The 20,625-nt window shown below is 45.4% G+C and overlaps 1 protein-coding gene across 1 annotated transcript in view; it reads right to left on the bottom strand.

The window, feature by feature from the left end:
• Positions 1-11,172: 11,172 nt before the first annotated feature.
• The window catches only part of LOC142831831 (uncharacterized), a 29,152-nt gene continuing 19,699 nt past the window's right edge, over positions 11,173-20,625 (bottom strand). Inside the window, exons 3-5 of the mRNA XM_075942246.1 lie at positions 17,035-17,171; positions 13,848-14,021; positions 11,173-11,403 (exon numbers count right to left, since the gene is read on the bottom strand). Of these exons, the coding sequence (XP_075798361.1) occupies positions 11,173-11,403; positions 13,848-14,021; positions 17,035-17,171 (542 nt within the window). The remainder of the gene's footprint in view (positions 11,404-13,847; positions 14,022-17,034; positions 17,172-20,625) is intronic.

Genomic DNA, 20,625 nt, shown 5'->3' with positions numbered 1-20,625 from the left:
GGAAAAGATTCAGGTTATGGACCACCACCACCAACAAAAACCAAAACAAGACAAAAACCAAACAAAGGACACTGAGAAAGAAGGAAAGAGAGCCATCATTTATGGGGTCTGAGAATGTGGCTTGAATAGCGAGTATTAATACTGCTGGATAAATGGGTATATGGCTTGAGTATGAGTATTGATACTGCTGGATATATGAGTAAATAGCTTGAATAATGAGTATTGATATCGCTTGCTAGAACAGAAAACACCGAGGATGTATGTAATTAGATGAGAGAAGAGACAAAGCAATCAGTCATACTTGTTTTTATAACTACATTTGCTACTTCCGTGAATCCCTGGAGAGAAGGCAGAGGATATGCAAGACTGACATTGGTCCTCAGGATGTATTAAAATCTGTGAGACCAGAACATTTACCTAGAAGGGACAGTGTGGGCAGGGAAGTTCTCTCCAGCAGTTAGAGATTGATAAGAAGAGAAGGAACCAGAAAAGATGGTATCTTTGTCAGCTCAGCTTAGGGCCAGTGGACTCAAAGGATGGGAAAGACACCAGTGAGTCATCAGAGAGTTTTTATTGAGATGTAAAGGACTGAATTCTTATGCTAGAAATCAACATTGGTAGGTGCATTGACTGTTAGGCTTCTCCGTTAGATGGGGTACTTTACATCATCTCTGAATGACTTGGAGTAAGTTAAAACTTGCTGACTTCCCATGGGAGTCCTTATTCATTGTGAGGAGTGGATAGGGACCAGACTGGAGGGAGGCGAGGGGGGACAGGAGGAAGGGTGGGGGGAGGAATGTGATTGGAATGTAAAATGAAATTCAATACATAAATAAATTTTTATTTATTTGTGTATGTGTGTATATACATTTGTATGCATATGTGTGTCTGTGTATTTGCATGTCTGTGTTTAAGCTTGGAGGCCAGAAGATGTCCTCTACCACTATCTACATACTCCTTTAAAAGTTTTATTAATTTGTTTTAATGCTTGTCTAAGTCTATGTGTAACAGGTGTGTGTCTGTGTGTGTGTGTGTGTGTGTGTGTGTGTGTGTGTGTGTGTGTGTGCAGGAGCCTGTGGAGGCCAGAAACAGGCATTGCATTACTTGGAATTGGAGTTACAAACAGTTGTGAGCCAACATCTGGATGCTGGGAACCAGATTTCAGTCCTCTGATAGAGCAGTAAGTGCTCCTAAGCACTGAGCCATCTCTCCAGCTCTACTCCTTACCGATTCCTTTTGAGGTAGGAATAGGTACAAGATCTCTCCTTGGACCCAAGGCCCATGCTTTCTATTCTAGGCTGGAAACCACAAGCCGCAGTGATCCTCCTGTCTCTGCCTTCCTCCCTGGGTTTCCAGGCCTCCACGGGATGCCGAGCTTGGTATGTGGATGCTGGGATACAAAGAGCTGTGGCCCTTGTGATTGCACAGCAAATGCTGTCAGCTGTGCCCTTTTTGTCTCTCTAGCTCCTAGCAAGAGTAAATTTTCTAACATTAGCTAATGTAGTAGTTACTTTTCTTGTTCCTGTGTCAAAATAGTTGACCCAGAATAACTGAAATAAAGAGATTATTTGAGGGTATAGTCCGCCACGGCAGGGAAGGCGTTGGCAGTAGAGGCTTGAGGCCGCTGGTCACACGGCATCTTCAGTCAGGGAGTGGAGAGAGATGAGTGCCGGTCCTCAGTTTGCTTTCTCCTTCTCATTTGGTGCAGGGCTACAGTCCATGAAGTGGTGCCACCCACGTTTTAAGGCAGGTCTTCCCACCTACATTTACCCAGTCCCGAAACTCGCTAACAGACCCATTAAATGATTCTAGATCCCATCAAGTTGACAGCATTAACCTTCAGACCTACTAATCTAGTATTCTGGAAAAATTAAGCATCATGGAAGTTGAGATGTCCCTTAACCTCTTGTTTACCCAGTTAGTTCAGTGCAGGGTTAAAAAGGTATCAACAGCATGGGTTCCCATCATCCACCGGCTTAGGGACCGTGCACAAATTATTCCCATCCTGTTCCCACCATCCACTGGCTCAGGGACCGTGCACAAGTTCTTTAAGCTTCCCCAGCCTCTCTTCTCTGACAGACTGTTCTGAGTTGTTAGCCGTGATTGCATAGCTGTGTACCGTGAGCATATGAGTGTAACGGCGTAAACGAATGCAGACAGATTGTAAAAATATATATATACAGCTTTAATGGAGAAATAGACTTACAGAACCACCGTTCAGGGGAGACCAGGAAAGCAGAAGCAGCGGCTGGGAGCACTCTCGCCAAATTTATAGGCAAACATTAGCCCGAGGCGAACACACCCCCTTAGGGGCGGGACTTATCCCTACATATGAGCACATGAGGAACAATAGGAACAACACAGGAAATGAGCTTAGGGCTCTGCACGTGCTCATTCTAGCCGTGACAGTTTCGAGAGCCATCTTTCTCTGCCTCCAGATGGCATTTTCTGCCTCACAGTGTGCTCATTTTTACTGTTGTCATGGTTTTCCTTCAATTTTCTTTTGGCCAAAGATAGCATTGAATTCCTTTGATCCTCCTGCTTCCACAGTTATGTGCCCTCGTGCCTAGTTCTATTTGGTCCTGAGGAATAAACTCAGGACTTTGTACATGTTTTGCAAGTACTCTGGTAGCTGATATCCTTAGCCCCACGTCTTTTATTTTAGGTCTTTAATCTATAATAAAGAAATAGGTTCACCTGTTGTGCTAGGCACTAGGTACAACCTACCACTCACCCATCCATTCATCCATCCATCCATCCATCCATCCATCCACCCATCCATCCATTTATCCATCTATGCATGCACTTAGCCATCCACACATATATCTAAACATCCATTTATTCATCCATCCTTCCCCTTGGTGTCTCTTTATTGCCCACTGACCTTTTACAATTTAATATTGATTTTACGCAGTCTTGTGACTCGAATTAGTTGTGGCTGGCTGTACACAATTTGCTTCCTTAAATAAGCCTGCAATTTCTTGAGGGAAAGGAGAATATCTCCTTCTTTAAAAAAATAAGGACAAAACAAAAAGCCAGATAATCAATGGGCATACAATGTACTCATGTTAAAGTAAAAAAAATTATTTGGCCAGTCTGTTGGGGAAGTCTTCCAGTGAAAGCCCCCTTCTGGATTCCCTGCCAGATGGCAGTAGTGTGGCCATTTTCTGAACGTGATTTTCCAGATAGGCAGAAGTACCTCAATTACACAAATCACACATTGCTGCCTGAGGAAAATGCCTGCCAATTTCGGGGGAGTCTGCTGACATCCAGTTTTGTTTGTTGCAGCTTTAAAACATCCCATTTGCCCTCTGTCGCAGAGGCATTCACCTCCGAGTCACCTTTTGCCCTTCCTGACACCTTCTTCCACCCCTGGCAACAGCGCTGGCTGCCGCTGGCTGCTGTAGGGCACAGCCATACCCAATGTTCTGATGCTTGAGTGCCATTTTCTCCTATCTATTCATTATCCAGACACTTAATGAGTCACCTTTGGGGACCTGGCATTGAAATAAGGTGGAGGAACACAACGATGAATAATGTATGAGCATCACTGTCTAAGAAAGCTGAGCCCTCAAAGTAGACAACAGAGACAACCCCAAGTCATCATGATGAATAAGGGACCAAACAGAGTAGAACTGATTCTATCTGGCAGTTGTGGGGTGCTTCATGGTGGTGATGGGAAGTAGGTATCCCCAAGGAGGTAAGGATAGGAAGGGCAGTTGTGGCAAAGGTAATGTTACGTGTGAATCCATGGTAGCCGATGGTGTGAGGGGACTGTAGGTACCAGCTGGTGAGCTAAAGTAAACGGTGAGAAGAAAGAGAAGAGGCTGGAGCCAATGGAAAAGAGCCCTTTGGGGCACACCAATGATTTGGGGTTACTGTAAAACATGGGGCCATTGAGGCAGTGGTTTAGAAAGTTCAGTCAGTGAGAATCGTCACCAGGCTACTGCAAATGAAGATAAAAGGTGATAAGCTCAAAACTGAGGTACTGCAGGGATGTGGAGGTAAAGGATCCAATTAACTTGAACAGTTAGATGCTTAGAAGAAGGGTAGAAGCAACAGGTTCAAGTATAGAGGGGCAGGACCATTAAGGATGACCCAAGATGTCCATTTACAACAGCTAGGTAACAGACTTCATAGATGAGATGGAGATGAGGGAAAGATGAAATCATCAGAACGGACATGATGATTTGGGACACGAAACAGCCAGGTGCATCTAGAACTCCAGGGAGAAGTCTGCAGACAGAAGCAGTATCAATTCGGAGCTTTAGAATGTGACCCTTTGTTTTGCTTGCAGACCAAAAATTTTGGTGCGAAGTGGGAATCATTATCTTCATGAGTTTCAGTATCAGGCAGGTTAGGTAGCAGTTCCATCACATTCTTTTATCAATATGCTGACTTTGTCTTGTGTTGACTGCAGATCTGAAGACATTGTAAGCGTTCATGCTGGCATTCGGCAGACTGAGCTGCTCCTAAGGTTTTCAAGTTGAAGCAGCTAAACCAACCGCCCTAAGCAGAATCTTCCAGGCCTGTTGCAGGGGTCCTCCTACTTGACAATACCTTCCTTCCTCACCTTCAGTATCTATAAAGCAAAGCTCAAAGGATGCTGAGTCCCTCGATTTAACACGTGTTTGCTTTTCTGGTATCCCAGGAAAACAAAACAAAAAAAACAAAAAACAAAAAAAAAATGACAAAACTTGTTTTGGAAAAACTCCCCAAACTTCACTGTTTGCATGGTATTTATTGCAGTTGCTCAATTGCATGTTTTATTTATTTATTTGTATAAAGTTCAGATTAAAGAGTTGAATCTCTGAACAGCTGAAGACTCTGAGACTCAACCAGATAAAACTAATATCTAGAAAAAAACACAGAGAGAAAAACAGTCCTCAAACATGCAAACGCAGGACATTTTCTGAACATATGGCAGCGTTTAGCTCTAGTCGGCAAGAAATAGGAACAAAATTAACAAAGCCCAACTGTGAATGAGGCTGCTTCTTCCTCTCTGTTTTTCTCCATTATGTGGCTTCCTGAAAGCCGGGCTCTGTTATAAGCATCAAACTTTGCTTGAAAACACCTGTATTAGTTAAATGGTAAAAGTACAGGCTTCCTGCACCTTCTGTCTGGGCTTTGGTTTCGAACGTTGAGGGTTGAATCTGTGGTTTGAATCTTGGAATTCAGTTTCACACAGAGTTTGGGTCCTGTGTTGTGTGTGTGTGTGTGTGTGTGTGTGTGTGTGTGTGTGTGTGTGTGTATGCAGGGCTGAGATTCCAGGAAGCACCACCATCATCCACCCAGTTGCTTAAACTGTACACCGGGAGATAATTCAGAAGCCTTCCAGTGCTACCCATGCTACCAGCTCAACATCATCAGATAGGGCTAGTCTGCTGAAACCTGTCTCTCTCACCTTGTCTCCATGACACTGGCGTCTCTCCTCTCCAATGCTCTCATGTTACACATGGTATATTAGGGTCATTCTTCACTTCATCATACAGGGTTACACAAGACCATTATCTACCACGTATGCAATTGTACTTCAAGTACATACCCTTCCCCTTCTCCCCTTCTCATCTTTGTTAGTCCCCTTTATTCCCCAACAGGCTTGTTTCTGCTTTCATGTCATCTCTCTCTCTATGATTTCCTGTATCTGTTAAGTCTAGGACACACAAATGGGAGAAAACATGTCTAGTATTCTGGAGACTGACTTAATTCACCTACTCATCTACAGTTATAGCCCTTTGGTGTAGGAGGTCCTTCTGTCTTTGTGTTGCTTTCATTGGTTAATAAAGAAACTGCTTTGGCCTGTTGATAGGGAAGAACTTAGGTAGGCAGAGAAGACAGAACTGAATTCTGGGAGGAAGAAGGCAGAGTCAGAGAGACACCATGGATCCGCCAGAGTCAGACCCTGGGAATTTTACCCAGTAAGCCACTGTCACGTGGCGATACACAGATTAAGAGAAATGGGTTAAATTAAGATGTAAGAATTAGCCAATAAGAAACTAGAGCTAGTGGGCTAAGCAGTGATTTAATTAATACAGTTTCTCTGTGGTTATTTCGGGGATAAGCTAGCCAGGCGGCCGGGATGAACAAGCAGCCCCTCTTTGTAATAGCCCTTTTCTTTATGGCTGGAAAACAATTCTGTTATGTGTAGAACACCTCATTATTTTCATCCATTCCATTGCTAATGGACATTAGAGTTAAATTAGTGACCTTTTGCTAAGAGACACAATCCCACCATGCCTCTCTTAAAATGACTAGGCAGCTTTCAAAGCTCCCCCATCAGCCTCCCCGCCCCACTCCACTGCCAGGAGGTCAGTGTTCTCGTTTTTATGTATAGCTCTGGAAGGCAGCAGTTCCAATCAGAGGACACTGGTGGGAAGCAGTGGCGGATGAAGCCATTAGTATTTGTTGTACAGTGTCCCTTCGTCTGGAAGGGCTATGTTCTAAAACTCTTAGTATCTGAGACAGATTGTACTGAACTGTATATGTACTGTCTTTTCCTATACATACACATCTGTGATAAAGTTTAATTTATAAATCAAGCATGACAGGAGACTTTCACCAATAATCATAATACTTTATGATAAAATTACTGGCTTTACTGCTCCTGTACTATGAGGACATTAAGTAAAATAAATGTTACTTGAACACAAGTGCTGTGTTTCCAAGAGGACTGATCTTCAAACCGAGACAGCTAGAAAGCAGGTACCATATAGAGTGGAGGTGTAAATGGGAGATTCATACCCCGAGAGGGAAAGGGACCCACAGTGTGAGGTTTCTCCACACTCTTATGGATAACACACAAATTGAAATTTATGAATTGCTTATTTCTAGAATTGTTTTTTTTTTTTTGTTGTTCCGTGTGTTTGAACCAAGGTTGGATTGAGGTAGTTGAAATCCCAGAAAATGGAACTGTGGACCGCCACAAATGCCCGTATTATTTCACCAAGAGGACTGAGCGTGGGGACCAGCAAAGTTCAGGGCAGGCTGGGGAAGGAACTAGCAAAACCAGTGCATGGGGGGGCACTCTTAAAGTTCCATCCTTTAAGACTTCCTTTCAGGGTTCAGTTAAAGATGCCATGATAAACGATAGGGGTTAAAAATCTGAGGGTTAAGAAGTCTACTCACAGTGGGTTCCGTCTATCTATATTTCTTTGTTCTTCTTTCTCTTTCTCATTTTTATCAGTTCTCCCTGTTACAAGTGTTCCCAGTCATACATACCCTTTAAGCTAGCAATTTCCCAGCCTTAGCAGGTTCCAGGGCCAGAATTCTTTTGCTCCCCCCAAAAATCTGAGAAAGAGCACACACACACACACACACACACACACACACACACACACACACAGATCCATGTCTGTCAGCTCAAAGGTGGGTGTGGCTAGTGCATGTCTGGTGAACTCCTCAATGGAGAAAGTCAGTTAAGGAATTCAATCACCAGGGGATTCTAGAAGGGGAAGGTTAGTGTGCTACACTACATTTTTAGGTGGTAGATAAAAGAGCTAAAAGGTTTATTCTCAGTAAAATTAGAATGGGGCACCGATTGTTTAAATCAGCCTCGATAAACTCTTGGAATTTCCATTTTCTTACCTTCATTGTAAAGGTACATTTCAGTTGAGCAGTAGTGTGGACCGAGTGAGGCAAACTCCCCAAAGTCCTTAACACACTGCCTGGGACAAGGAAATGAGACTCAAGACAGGACCATGTGGGTAAGTATTGCCACCTCTCACCTCTGAGCGCCACCTCAGTCAAGTTCTAGAAGGAGATGGCGATTCCCCCATGCAGATTTTGGTCTGTATAATTTAATGAGCTCCCACACAGCTGTGAATAAAATAGATTTGTTGGCAGTTGTGAAGGAAATTGACAGTTCTTTCCAGCCTTGGGCGTACGGTCAAAGTGTTGGAAATCTATTCTGTGTTTCTCAAGTTCTTGTTTCAATCCATTAGAATTCACAGAGCTTCAGGTCAGCTCAAGTTCTGGGTAGAAGGTTACATTTTGGCTAAAAGAAATCACACATCACACAGGTGAAGCACACTGAGATTAACTCCCCCACCCCCGACTCCTACACGGGGCAGAACCATGTGTGGGAAATCTTTCTTCTCTCGGGAGTGTAAGCAGATAGAGGGGTGGTTTGTGCCAATGGGAGAGCCTCCACACGGGCGACCAGGTCTCACACTGAACGTGCAGGATGGTTTCTTTCTAACAGAGACCAAGTTAAGTGGTCCACAGGCTGGTAAGTAAGGCCATGGTGGGGACACCTTAGGCGGATGCCCACTGTGGGTCATTCTAGGCAAAGGCCCGGATAAATTCTTGGCTTCCTCTGCTGGAAGTGTGATCTCTTAGCGGGTAGAGGAGGGCACATAGGAGCCTTCTGTTTGAGGCTTCAGTCAGGAAGAAGGAAGGGGTTGGAAATACAAAGGATGGGGTGCAAAAGGGAAAGAAACCATCGCAGAGCATGCAAAATCACTCAGTGTTCAGGAGCTGAGACCCACATCTCCCAGGGCCAGCAGCTGGGTCTGCTACTTCCTAGCTATGTGCATTTATGTGACTGTACCTTCATTTTCTCCTCTGTAAAATGGGGATAATATGATTCCCTGGTTCATATCATGGTTACGAAATTAAGCAAATCAATATACTGAGTATAAGGGATGCTACTCAGTGAATGTTGGTATTGGTGGCAATTGAACTGATACTTCAAATAGGAAGTGTAGATGAGCATAGTCATGGACCTTAGGCTTTAGAGAGCTAAAAATTCATTAAGTTGAGTGTAAATAAGATATTTTAATTCATTCTAATTTAAAAATTAAGAGCTGTAGAGAGGAATTTGGCGTAAGAGAGTGTGGCAACCTTTTCTAGAAAGGGTGAGAGAGTCAATATTTAACTATGAGCTGTGGGGGTCTTCCTGGCAAATAGTTAACTGTGAGGAGTAGCTCTCTCACATCAGTACACAATGTGTTAACAAATGAACAGGTCTGTGGTCTAATAAAGCTTTATTTAAAAAAGATTTGTGGATTCTCATTTGCAAACCTTTGGGCCAAAAGAGATGAGAACACACACACACACACACACACACACACACACACACACACACACACACACACACACCTCAGTGTGCCTGTTGATGATACTTGGGAGAAGAGAAGCAAGAAGACAATGAACCCACAGAGCTTTACAGGAGCTGCTTACTTCATTGGCGGGGATGGTGGGAGGTGACAAAAAGGAGGGAAACTGGTGTTCTCTACCTCATGTAGTTCAGAAATCAACATCATATTTGTGTGTGTGTGTGTGTGTGTGTGTGTGTGTGTGTGTGTGTACCTTTTACAGATGAAAGGGTCCATGAATCTCTGGAAAAGGTTGACTGAGGAAAGAGAGAAGAATAGTTTTGTGGTGTGCTTTTCTCCTCCTCTTCCTCCTTTTCTCCCCCTTTTCTTCCTCTTCCTCTTTCTCCTCTTCTTTTCCTCCTTTTCTTTTTCTTCCTCTTCCTCCTCCTCCTGCTAACAGACTTCCCCTTTCTCTTTAGAAACCCACTCCTGCAGAAGCACCTGCTGCTATCTTTGCTCCTAAGGCAGCCCCCATCCTATCCCTCCTGGGTAATAAAACCTTTGTGCTGAGAATATGCTCTCTGGGTGTGTTCTGTGCCCACTCTGAGGCCTCTTTAAGAACCACACATTCTGCAGACACTTCTGCAAGGCTCATTCGCTGATCAGAACTTCAGTGATATGGAGGGGTTGGCATGTTGCTGGTCTAGAGCCTAAATATAACTATCTTGGACTGTCTTTAGCCCTTTGATAGCAACTCCTTGCCCACCTCTCTGACCTCACATGTCTGTGACTGGAAAGTTAAACCTGTTGGGATAGAATAACAGACCACAAGCTTCACCTGACCAAGAGATTGAGAATGTCATCAGATGGCATCTGAGGCCTACAGCAGAGATCTCCCCATTGTGCTTTTAAGCTGCCTACCAGATCTCCCACAAAGGTATTTGAAAGAGTCTTATGATTTTCTTTGTTTTGTTACAATTAAAACTTCATTACATTGTTACCAATTGGAGTATTGAATTTGGGGTAACTCGAATCTGTGCTTTGTGGCTATGGTTACTCATTTTGGGTTCTAAAATAAACTATTTCTAATCTAATTGAGAGATGTATTGTGCATCCATATGGTCTAGTAGTTTTATTGATGACCTGGAAGTGAAACTGATGACACGGAACCAGTTGACCCTTTAAGAGATGTTGGGCCATGGTGCCATGAGACCACTTAATACCAACCACTGAAAACAGACCTTGACTCAAGTACACCACAGTCAGTGAGGGTAAGACACTGACAGACGATCCAAAAGTTCCAGATGCAAGCACATATTGTCTTCAAATACTGAGATCTGTGGCAATTATCTTTAAAAATACTTTTGAACAGTTTTTATTATAAGTATATATTGTTTTTAAACATCCAAAGAAAATGGAAGCTGTTTAGGGTGGAAGAGTCCATTTGGGGGAGCAGCCTATGGTGTTTAGAAATCTTAAAAAAGGCTTCTTTTCATTGAGCATAAATAGACATTTCTCCTTGTAACGGTCTGGCTTATAAACCACCAAGTTTCCCAGATTTTAGTTGCTTTCCCATCAGCCATGTATCCTTTCTTGACACCAGATCTTCTCTCTCAGTACACTCCCAATATGACTTTAGTAGCACCCTTTGAAGTTAGGGTAGAGATGGAAACCCCATTCCAGCCAAAGAGGAACTGTCTGTGAACCCAGGAAAGACACAGGCAGAATTTCTCTCCTCTCTCTGTTTCTCTCCCTCCCTCCACCACTCTCTCTCCTCACCCCTCCCCAGCATTAGCAGTGTATCTGGCTCTGTGATCAGCCACACTGATGACCCTCTGATATCCTGGGGATAGCCAACCAGCAATCGCGAAAAGAGCAGGATTCCTGGTGCATGGGATCGCAGCCTTCTCCTTCCCTAAGTTTGTAAGTTTTCAGGCTTCTGAGAAAAGAGGTGCCTTTGACACTTCCCAATGGTTCAGCCCTCCCCAGAGCACTCACACAGGGCATGATAAGGCTATCTCTTAGACAATCTGAGCAATGTCATCTGTGAGACTGGTTCATCAGTCTTGGATGCCCTGATATTACCTGTTTTCGTGTACAGTCTTGCAGCGAGGGACCACAAGGCAGTTTTGCAATTTTATTTCATGTCGTTATATTTTGTTGCTTTAACTATTGGGGGGAATAAAGGCTTCTTCATGTGGCTCACTGATTTCTCTTTCTCGTGATGGCTGTCATCCTTTCCCAAGCTCAGCTCTGTGGGAGACCGGGGTAAATCCCGGAGATTCATGTCACTGAGGGATGAAGTGTTTATTCTCTGCATTCGAGAACTTACAGGCAAGTCTCGGGGCAACACCAGCCTTCGCATCTCCTACGAGGCAGAGAAGAATCATGGTGAGAAGGAGTATGGGGGTTGAGAACACCTGTTGCCATCACCAAAGGACGCTGTCAATGGGAGCAACCTGCTGAACCTCCCCAGGTTCAAACCCAGGCTTTGCTCTGGAATACCAACAGTTACAGATAGATAACTGTTTTTTTTTCTAGCTCTTGATACCACGTGGAGAGTGAGCATGGTGCTCATTGGGCAGAGTGCATAAGGATTAAGTGTTCGCACAGTCTTCAGTGCTGCACCCAGGAGATGTTTGCTTGAGAAATGGCCCCTGTGGGCTCACATATTTGAACGCTCATCCCCGAGGGGTGCTGTTTGGGGGAGGTTGTGGACCTTTAGGAGGTGGGACCTTGCTGGAGGAAATACATTATTGGGGGCTAGCTTTGAGGGTTTATGGCCTTGCTCCTGTTCTCTCTGCTTCCTGTTTGTAGAATATCGTCATCAGCCATCTTTCTGATGCCATCATGCTGCAAGCATCACTGCTATTGCGGGCTCTGTTTCTCTGAAGTCATAAGCCCAGATAAACCCTTTCCTTCCTCATGTGATTTTGGTCAAAGTGTTTTTATCACGCAACAGAAAGGTCATTGCTATAATATGACATGTGTTAAGAACTCAACAGCTGAGCGCTGTACCTTCTAACACATGGGAGACAGTCTCTTCCCACGGAGAAGGCAACCACATCCATCTCTTGGAACTTGTTCTTCAGGAAGACCAAGTGTGCGCATGCATGTGTGTGTGTGTGTATGTGTGTTTTTCAGAAAGCAGTGCTAACATAGATGACTCTTAGCTCCTTCTGAGTAACCAGTTTATACCTATTCTTCTTAGCTACTTACCACGATTGCATCTGCAACACTCTTTTGGTTGGTGGCAGTGTTTCCCTGGAAACACACAAGCTCCTTGGGGTTGAGGGTTTGTAATTCATTCCCCGGTTTGGGTCCTGACAGAAGCACAGTGTCTGAAGAATATTGGCCAGTTGGCAGAAGAAGAATCTGACTAGTTTCTAGAAAGTTTGGACAATAATAGTTTTCAAGTTCAGCTTCCCATGGGAGTCACTGGTGGTTAGTGTGACAACCATCTTGTTTGCTCTGGTCTCAGGGAGTGGGATATTTGCTTTTAGAACAGGGACCTATGGGTTTTCAGAGGCTCACGGCTTCACATGCTAAAAGTTGGGGGCAAGTATTCCATTCTTGGGAAAACCAGAATGAGTCGGCCACTTCATCCACAGGGCTTCGAGACCTGTTGATGTGATGTCTGGGATCCAACCCCAAGCTTCTTCTTTAGCTGTTCTGAGGAAGACTGGATGCTAACACTTCCGATCGCCTGGCTGATTCCGATGTTCAGATTCGCATTTGTACAGATGTGTAACTGTCGGTTCCAGCATACCCTGGAGGGCTCCGACTAGTTGTAGTTGATATCCTGTCTCTTCCATGTTTGGGTTCCGGTTGTTTAACCCCATTAGTGGCCTCCTAAGTTTGCCCATGGTGCCTTCCAAGATGCATAATTATTGATGTGTGCCACAGCAGGAGCAAGGTTGGCATATACCGACTCAGCAATAACATACAAAGGCACTAGGCACGGAATCATTTAAGCAGGCAGTTACAAGCCCCCACCTGTCCAGAATGGTCTGCATAATTGAAATCATGAAAGTCTGGGATCCATCATGCGTGCATGCGCGCGTGTGTATGTGTTGTGTGTGTGCATCCATGGACACATGGAGGTCAGAAGAACATGGTAGATGCCCTGCTCTATCATACTCTTCCTTATTTTCCTGAGATATGGGCTCTCTGGCTGAACCTATAGCTAGGCTGGCATCCACTATGTCCCAGGGATCCTCCAGTTTCTGCCCCACCCCACCCACAGTGGTAGAATCACAGGCATGAATGGGGCCATGCTGAGATTTTCTGTAGATGCTTGGGAGTTTGAGCTCAGGCCCTCATGCTTGCTCAGCCCATCACATCATCTCCCTCAGTCCCTGGGATCTACGTTTTAATCAAGCTTTCCAAGGAGTGCAGAGGCACACTCAAGTTTTCGGTTATATGATAATTATACCTTCTTCCCAGTCTACATCTTCCCTTGAAATCCTCTCATTTCTGAACATCAAAGCTGGAGCCACTGCCTCTAATCTTCCCCTGGACTTCTTTGACAGGTAACGGTCCTATGCTACTTAAGAGACCATGTATAATGGCAGATGGGAAGACGATGCTCAACTCATCCCTTCCTGTCCTGTGAGCAAGGACAAGAGTCTATTTTTCTACAGTCAGGAGATTAGATGCCTGCCGTTCTATGATACCGAGCTTTGGAGTTTAGTTTTAATCCTTTGTTACTTAGCATTATTGGGGCCAGAACTGACTAATACACTCCTGAAAAGGACAAAGAACCGAGGTCTGGCATTAGTGCCCCACCCCAAAATTTAATTTGAAACTCACCGTGGTGGCCAGAGCCTGGAAAGGGGAGAAGATCTGTCCAAACTGATAGCACTTGTGCACGCTGACGTCACCAAAGCGGCTACGGCGTTCCTTCCAGCCTGCCAATCTCTTCTCTGCCTTCATGTCCATAAGGTGCCGGAAAGGGCCTTGCTGGGGCAGACGGGTCATACGTGCCTGCAAAGGGACCAGTTACCATGGACACAGCATAAGACAAACTGTATTCTATAACAGGTGGCTCTTGTTCATGGCTCTCATCAATGAAAGTGACTTTCATTGACTTTTGCTTTCTATCTTTTTTAAAAACATTTTTCTATTTTTATTTTTATTAAAAACTATGTTTTTTTTCATTTTACATACCAATCCCAGTTCCAACTCCCTCCCCTCCTCCTGTTCCCTCTACTCCCCACCCCACTACTCCCTATCCACACCTCAGAGAGGGTAATGGTGTCTTCTGTCTTTCTGTTGCTTTCATTGGTTAATAAAGAAACTGCTCTGGGCCCCTGATAGGGCAGAACTTAGGTAGGTGGAGAAATATAGAACTGAATTCTGGGAGGAAGAAAGTGGAGTCAGGGAGAAGCCGTGGATCCTCTGCCTAAGATGGATGCTGATTAGAATCTTTCCCGGTAAGCCACTGCCACATGGCGATACACAGATTAATAGAAATGGGCTAAATTAAGATGTAAGAGTTAGCCAGTAAGAAACTAGAGCTAATGGGCCAGGCAGTGTTTTAATTAATAAAATTTCTGTGTGGTTATTTCATGTGTAAGCTAGCCGGGCAGACAGGATGAACAAGCGGCCTCTTCTACTACAGGTTAAGGCACATTGCTTTGAGGAAGGACAAAGGAAGGATCTTTCTACTATATCCAGGCTGAACACAGTGTCCCTCCAAAGAGAATGGGTTCCAAAATGTCAGTAGAAGCAGTAAGGATAAATCCTGGTCCCAATGTCAGTAGTCCCACAGTCTGCTCCAGCCATACAACTGCCACCCACATTCCAAGGGCCTAGTTTGGTCCTATGTTGGTTCTTTCCCTGTCTGGCCAGAGTTGGTGAGCTCCCATTAGCTCAGGTAAGCTGTTTCAGTGGGTGTCCCCATCATGGGCTTCCTTCCACAGGTCGCTTACATTGGGGATTTTGACCAAGTCACCAGAAAAATGATAATTGTCATTGTCTCCTTGGTTCTCCCCGTTTCAGACCATATTACCCTCATCTCATCGCTCTCTTCTTGCCTTGTCCCCTTGGCTGTCAACAGGTCCCAAGCTCTTCCTGGACAACACCAGTTTCCTGTATGCAATTAGTGCCTCCTCTTGCCCATGTGTGGCAGTGGAATAGCATCCTTGACTCCTCACCAGAGGACTTTTCTCAGGACGTCTTGGCTTCCTCGGTAGTGGAGAAGTCCCAGCAATTGCTATCTCTATCCACATCTTGAGTTCTTTGTTTCCACAGAGCCGGGAATGCGGCCAGTAACCGAGACTGGTGGCTGATGGCTCTGGGCTACTGAGAGCTGAGTGTCTCCGCTCCTTCTAAGTAGGCATCTGGCAGGGTGAGGGTATACTGGGGAGTAGGAGGCTGGACTCACCGCAGGAACTTGGTCCCAGTGAAGGAGTTAAACCACATCCTGTCTCCCACATAGCAGGAAATAGGACCGTGTTTTGTTTCTTTCAGCTTCTTCCAGGACTGACCAGAAAGACACCAGACAGGGAGTGATATAGCTGTCCTGAAGCAGGATGGAAAAGCTGAGCGACATTAGAGGCCAGCCACCATCACCATCGCCACTGTCATTCACCATCATCCTACTTTTAGTCTAGGACCTAAGTTTGCATCTCTTCTGCTTGCATCCTACCAACCCCAGCTCCTATTGCTCTCTTGTCTTCTCTCCCCTTCACTTCCATTCATCTTCTAAGATTCTGATTTTGGCTTCTATTAACTTATCACCTCCGTTGGAGACCATTCTAAAGTCTTCTCAGAGTTAGTTTTCCTCAGGATTCTCACGGCATCCTCTTAAAGGGTCTCTGTCCCTATGTGACTTACTGATAATGTGTCTCTATCTGGACCTGTCCCAATTAGACCCTAACGTTCTTGTGATCAGGACCTGTGTTTTAGCCACCTACACGGATCACACACTGTGTAGGAAGTTCCCTACAGATATTTGTCACCCAAGTGAGCAATTGGATTTGGATTTTCTGGATAGATGTGTATTAGGGATTAAAGATTCAGAATAATTCTGAAGTTTTGGGGAAGCAGATTTCTTGCAAAGTGAAACGAACCTTTGGGGAAATCAGTTAACCCGTTAGTGGTAGGAAAGACAAAAGAGCTTTCAGGGCATCAAGAGGCAAAGACCAGACCCATAACACCTTCTGCCGTGGACACACACACCCAACAGAAACTCAGGGCAATGAGGCAAAACAGAGGTGTCCAAGGATAGAAAATGCACCAGGAACCTCAGAGAACTGTGACTATGTGACTATGAGCGTTTCTTCTTCTTCTTCTTCTTCTTCTTCTTCTTCTTCTTCTTCTTCTTCTTCTTCTTCTTCTTCTTCTTCTTCTTCTTCTTCTTCTTCTTCTTCTTCTCCTCCTCCTCCTCCTCCTCCTCCTCCTCCTCCTCCTCCTCCTCCTCCTTCTTGTAATTTTACACGATTTTTTTTGGTCACATTACAAAGTAATATTAGGTGCTGGAGAGATAGCTCAATGGTTAAAAGCATCTACTACTCTTGCAGAGATCTGAGATTCAGACCCCAGCATCCATGTTGGGAGGTTCACAACTGCCTGTAACTCCTGCTCCATGGGATCCAGCAGCCTCTTCTGACCCCTGTGGGAACCTATATACAGGCATACACTCACACATACATACACATGGGAATACCAAAATAAATATTTTAAAGTAATAATAAGATTTGTATTTAATCCAACACATTCAAAACATTATCTTATCAGGCGATGGGTATGAACTCATTGGTGACTTGGAGAGGAACTAAATGCCCACGTGTTTCTTCTTTTGAAAGATGCCCAGGTGAAGTTTTGCAGTACTGTTCTCATACTTGCAGTGTTTCATTTCTTTCTAATCTGACACAGTAGCAGGCCAGGCAGGGGCAGGGTCAAGGTGAGAATCCTGGTGAGTCAAAACCACTTTCTCCTATCCCTCTGGTCCCCCCACCCCACCCAGCCACTGCTCCTCATTTTCTCAGCTCACCCTTCTGTGGGGATACATCTTCTCCGTCTGCAACAGGTTAGGAGAAGAAAGAGGACTCACGTCGTATATTCGGAAGCTCTTTGTTGTTGGAGGGGATAATTCACCACTTCGTCCTGCAGCCTTGCTGTCAGTCAGACCTGAGGAGATTAGAGGTGGATTCATAGCTCCCAGAGGGGTTGGCAACCTCCAATCTGTTTCAAACAAGCAAGAAGAGAAAGGTTGTATTCCAGAATCTCTGATCTGTTTGTTTTTATGCTAGTATGAACGGGGTTAATTTTGTGAAGTCTGACCACAGGAGACTCCGCCAAGATGTCAAGAATGGAATGGAAGCCATGGTGGGGATGTGTAGTGGCTAATCTCAAGCCACTTGGCACGGCTGTGAGGGGTTTTCTTGGTCAGATTATTTTAAGCAGGAAGATTGACCTTCAATGTGAGTGACACCCTCTGGTGGTAGTCCAGATGGACACGGCCGAAGGGGCCGAAGGAAACTCCTTTCTACCCGTGTAGTAGGAGGACCGCTTGCTTTGTTCCTGGCTGCTCAGCCCTGAAATAATCACACAGAAACTATATTATTTAAATCATTGCTTGACCCATTAGCTCTGGCTTCTTATTGGCTGACTCTTACACATTAACCCATTTCTAGTAATCTGTGTATTGCCATGAGGCTGTGGCTTACCGGGTAAAGTTCTGGTGACTCTCTCCAGCAGGGCTACATGGCTTCTCTGATTCCACCTCCTTTCTCCTACCATTCAGATTAGTTTACCCTGCCTACCTCTATTCCATGCACAGGCCCAAGAAAGTTTTTTTTATTAACCAATGATATTCACAGCATACAGAGCGGAATCCCACATCACACCTGCTTGCTTGCACACTCACCAGCAGGTTCACCCCAACTTCTTTGGAATTCTGACAGACTGAAGACCAGCAGCTCTCCAGGAAACCCCCAGGCCTTCAGTGACCTGTTGGGACTGCTGAGGCATTCAGCCTCTTAGACTGAATAACTACTGTGTCCTTAGAATGCCCACCGTGAGACAGCCATTGTTGGACTAAAAGGACCACGTCCTTTAGCCAAGTCAGTGAATCTCACTTTAACAAATGTATTTTTTTTTCTGTCAGCTCTGTTTCTTTTGAGGACCGTAGCTATTAAAGGATGCTGGATGACTACTAGGTGATGCTTGGGTATGCCTTTGCGGATGCTCCGAGGGTGTGATGAGGAGCATGGGTAATTCTCTCAGCCAGGTGCACCATCAGGAAGCTGTTCTGCTGAGCTCTGTGAGATGAGTGGGTCCTCATTGTGGGGATTTAACCGAGTAGAGAATATCATTAGGGCTCCAGCATGACTGTTTAATCAGGTCAATTAAGGAGCCAGTTGTGTAAGCCCTTCCTTTGGCTGCATGGATGCAGAATTCTAGCTCTTTGCAGAGCTTGGCAAACTTTCCCCTCAGAGGCCAGATGGTAAATACTGTAGGATTTGTTGACCACGTAGTTTTTCCCCCCAGCTATACGGCATGGCTAATGAGTGCAGAAGTCGCTTCGGTTGGGGCTGGGGAGTTAGTTCATTTGGTAAAGTGCTCTCTGTGCAATTGTGAGGACCCAAGTCTGATCCCCAGAACCTGCATTATACAAGCCAGGTGTGGTGGTCCATGCCTGTGATCCCAGTACTCAGGAGGCAGAGACAGGAATATCCCATGGGCTTGCTGGCCAGCTAGTCTCAGTATATGGGTAAGCTCTAGGTTCAGTGAGAGACTCTATCAGAAAATAAGGTTGAGAGACTAAGGGAAGATGCCCAATGTCCACATGAATGTTTGTGTGTGCATGCATGTGCATGTGCACACACACACAAACACACAAGTACAAAGTTGTGTTTCAATAAAACCTATAGATGCTACAATTGTTCTTAAAATGATTGTGTGTGTGCATGTGTGTGTGTGTCTGTGTGTTTGTACATGCAGGTGCATATGTGTGTGGTGTGCATAGAGACCAGGGGAAAGCCTTGCCTGACATTTCTCAGTTGCTATCTGTCAGTTCAGCTAGGCTGGCTGGCCAGCAACCTCCAGGAATCCACTGGTCTCCGCCTCTGCGGTGCTGGGAATATAGTAGCTGCTTGCTGTTGCACCTGACTTTTATCCGAGTGTGGGAGTCCAGATTTAATTCCTCATGGTTTCAAAACAAACACTTTACCTTCTGAGCCCTCTGTCTAGCCCTGAGGCTCCTTTATATTAAAAACATAATAAAGGATTCTAAATCCTAGAGCAAACAATTTCATTGTCGTATTTGTTAACCACCACTTTCCCTACTGGCCAGCTCAGGATTTATGAGTTTCTTAGGTGCATTCTGTCTCCCAAGGATGCAGGGAAGGGTGATTCATTCTCCCACATATGAACCCAGGGAAATAAGTTAGGGCATTGGGTCCTTTAGATTTTCTCTAAAGGTTTCCTCTAAGGAACAGCCCTGCTCTTAGCTATTGTTCATTCATTTTTTTTCCCTCCAGGAGGAGCTGCTGTTGCAGAGGGTATGGGTTGTTGTGTGTTTTGTGCTTCTTCAGCCAGGGGTGCTGTGTGCTTCTCCAACACTGCCTGGAGGCCGAGTGGAAGACTTGAATTTCTCAAAGGATTAAAGCCAGAGAAAGAGCTGGACGGTGGTGGCGTGTGCCTTTAGTGCCAACACTCAGGAGGCAGAGGCAGGTGGATCTCTGTGAGTTCAAGGCCAGACTGGTCTACGGAGTGAGTTCCAGGACAGACTCCAATACTACATACAGAGAGAAACCCTGTCTCTAAAAACTAACAAACATAATACCAAAAAAAAAAAAACCCCAAAAACCAGAGAAAGAAATAAACTTTACTGAACAGCTTCCCCTAGAAACACAAATTAGATATGAAAACATGACTCAGAATTGCTCTTTCTGAGTCTGCTGAAACATTTAGTGTTGAGGCTGTGGTCAGTTCTAGTAAGTTGGAAGCATTCTTTTTTCTTTTCTTTCTCCTTTGTGTTTGTGTTCCTGGGTGTGCACATGTCTGCAGGCCCATGTGGAGGGTGGAGGTCACTGCAGGCCCATGTGGAGGGTGGAGGTCACTGCAGGCACGTGTGGAGGGTGGAGGTCACTGCAGGCCCATGTGGAGGGTGGAGGTCACTGCTGCAGGCACGTGTGGAGGGTGGAGGTCACTGCAGGCCCATGTGGAGGGTGGAGGTCACTGCAGGCCCATGTGGAGGGTGGAGGTCACTGCAGGCACGTGTGGAGGGTGGAGGTCACTGCAGGCCCGTGTGGAGGGTGGAGGTCACTGCAGGCCCATGTGGAGGGTGGAGGTCACTGCAGGCCCATGTGGAGGGTGGAGGTCACTGCAGGCCCATGTGGAGGGTGGAGGTCACTGCAGGCCTGTGGAGGGTGGAGGTCACTGCAGGCCTGTGGAGGGTGGAGGTCACTGCAGGCCCATGTGGAGGGTGGAGGTCACTGCAGGCCCGTGTGGAGGGTGGAGGTCACTGCAGGCCCATGTGGAGGGTGGAGGTCACTGCAGGCCCATGTGGAGGGTGGAGGTCACTGCAGGCCTGTGGAGGGTGGAGGTCACTGCAGGCCCATGTGGAGGGTGGAGGTCA

This window comes from Microtus pennsylvanicus, chromosome 11 (genome assembly GCF_037038515.1).
Source record: "Microtus pennsylvanicus isolate mMicPen1 chromosome 11, mMicPen1.hap1, whole genome shotgun sequence".
Classification (NCBI taxonomy): domain Eukaryota; kingdom Metazoa; phylum Chordata; class Mammalia; order Rodentia; family Cricetidae; genus Microtus; species Microtus pennsylvanicus.
Note: the sequence above shows the minus strand (reverse complement) of the source record. Positions and strands in the feature narration are given on the sequence as shown.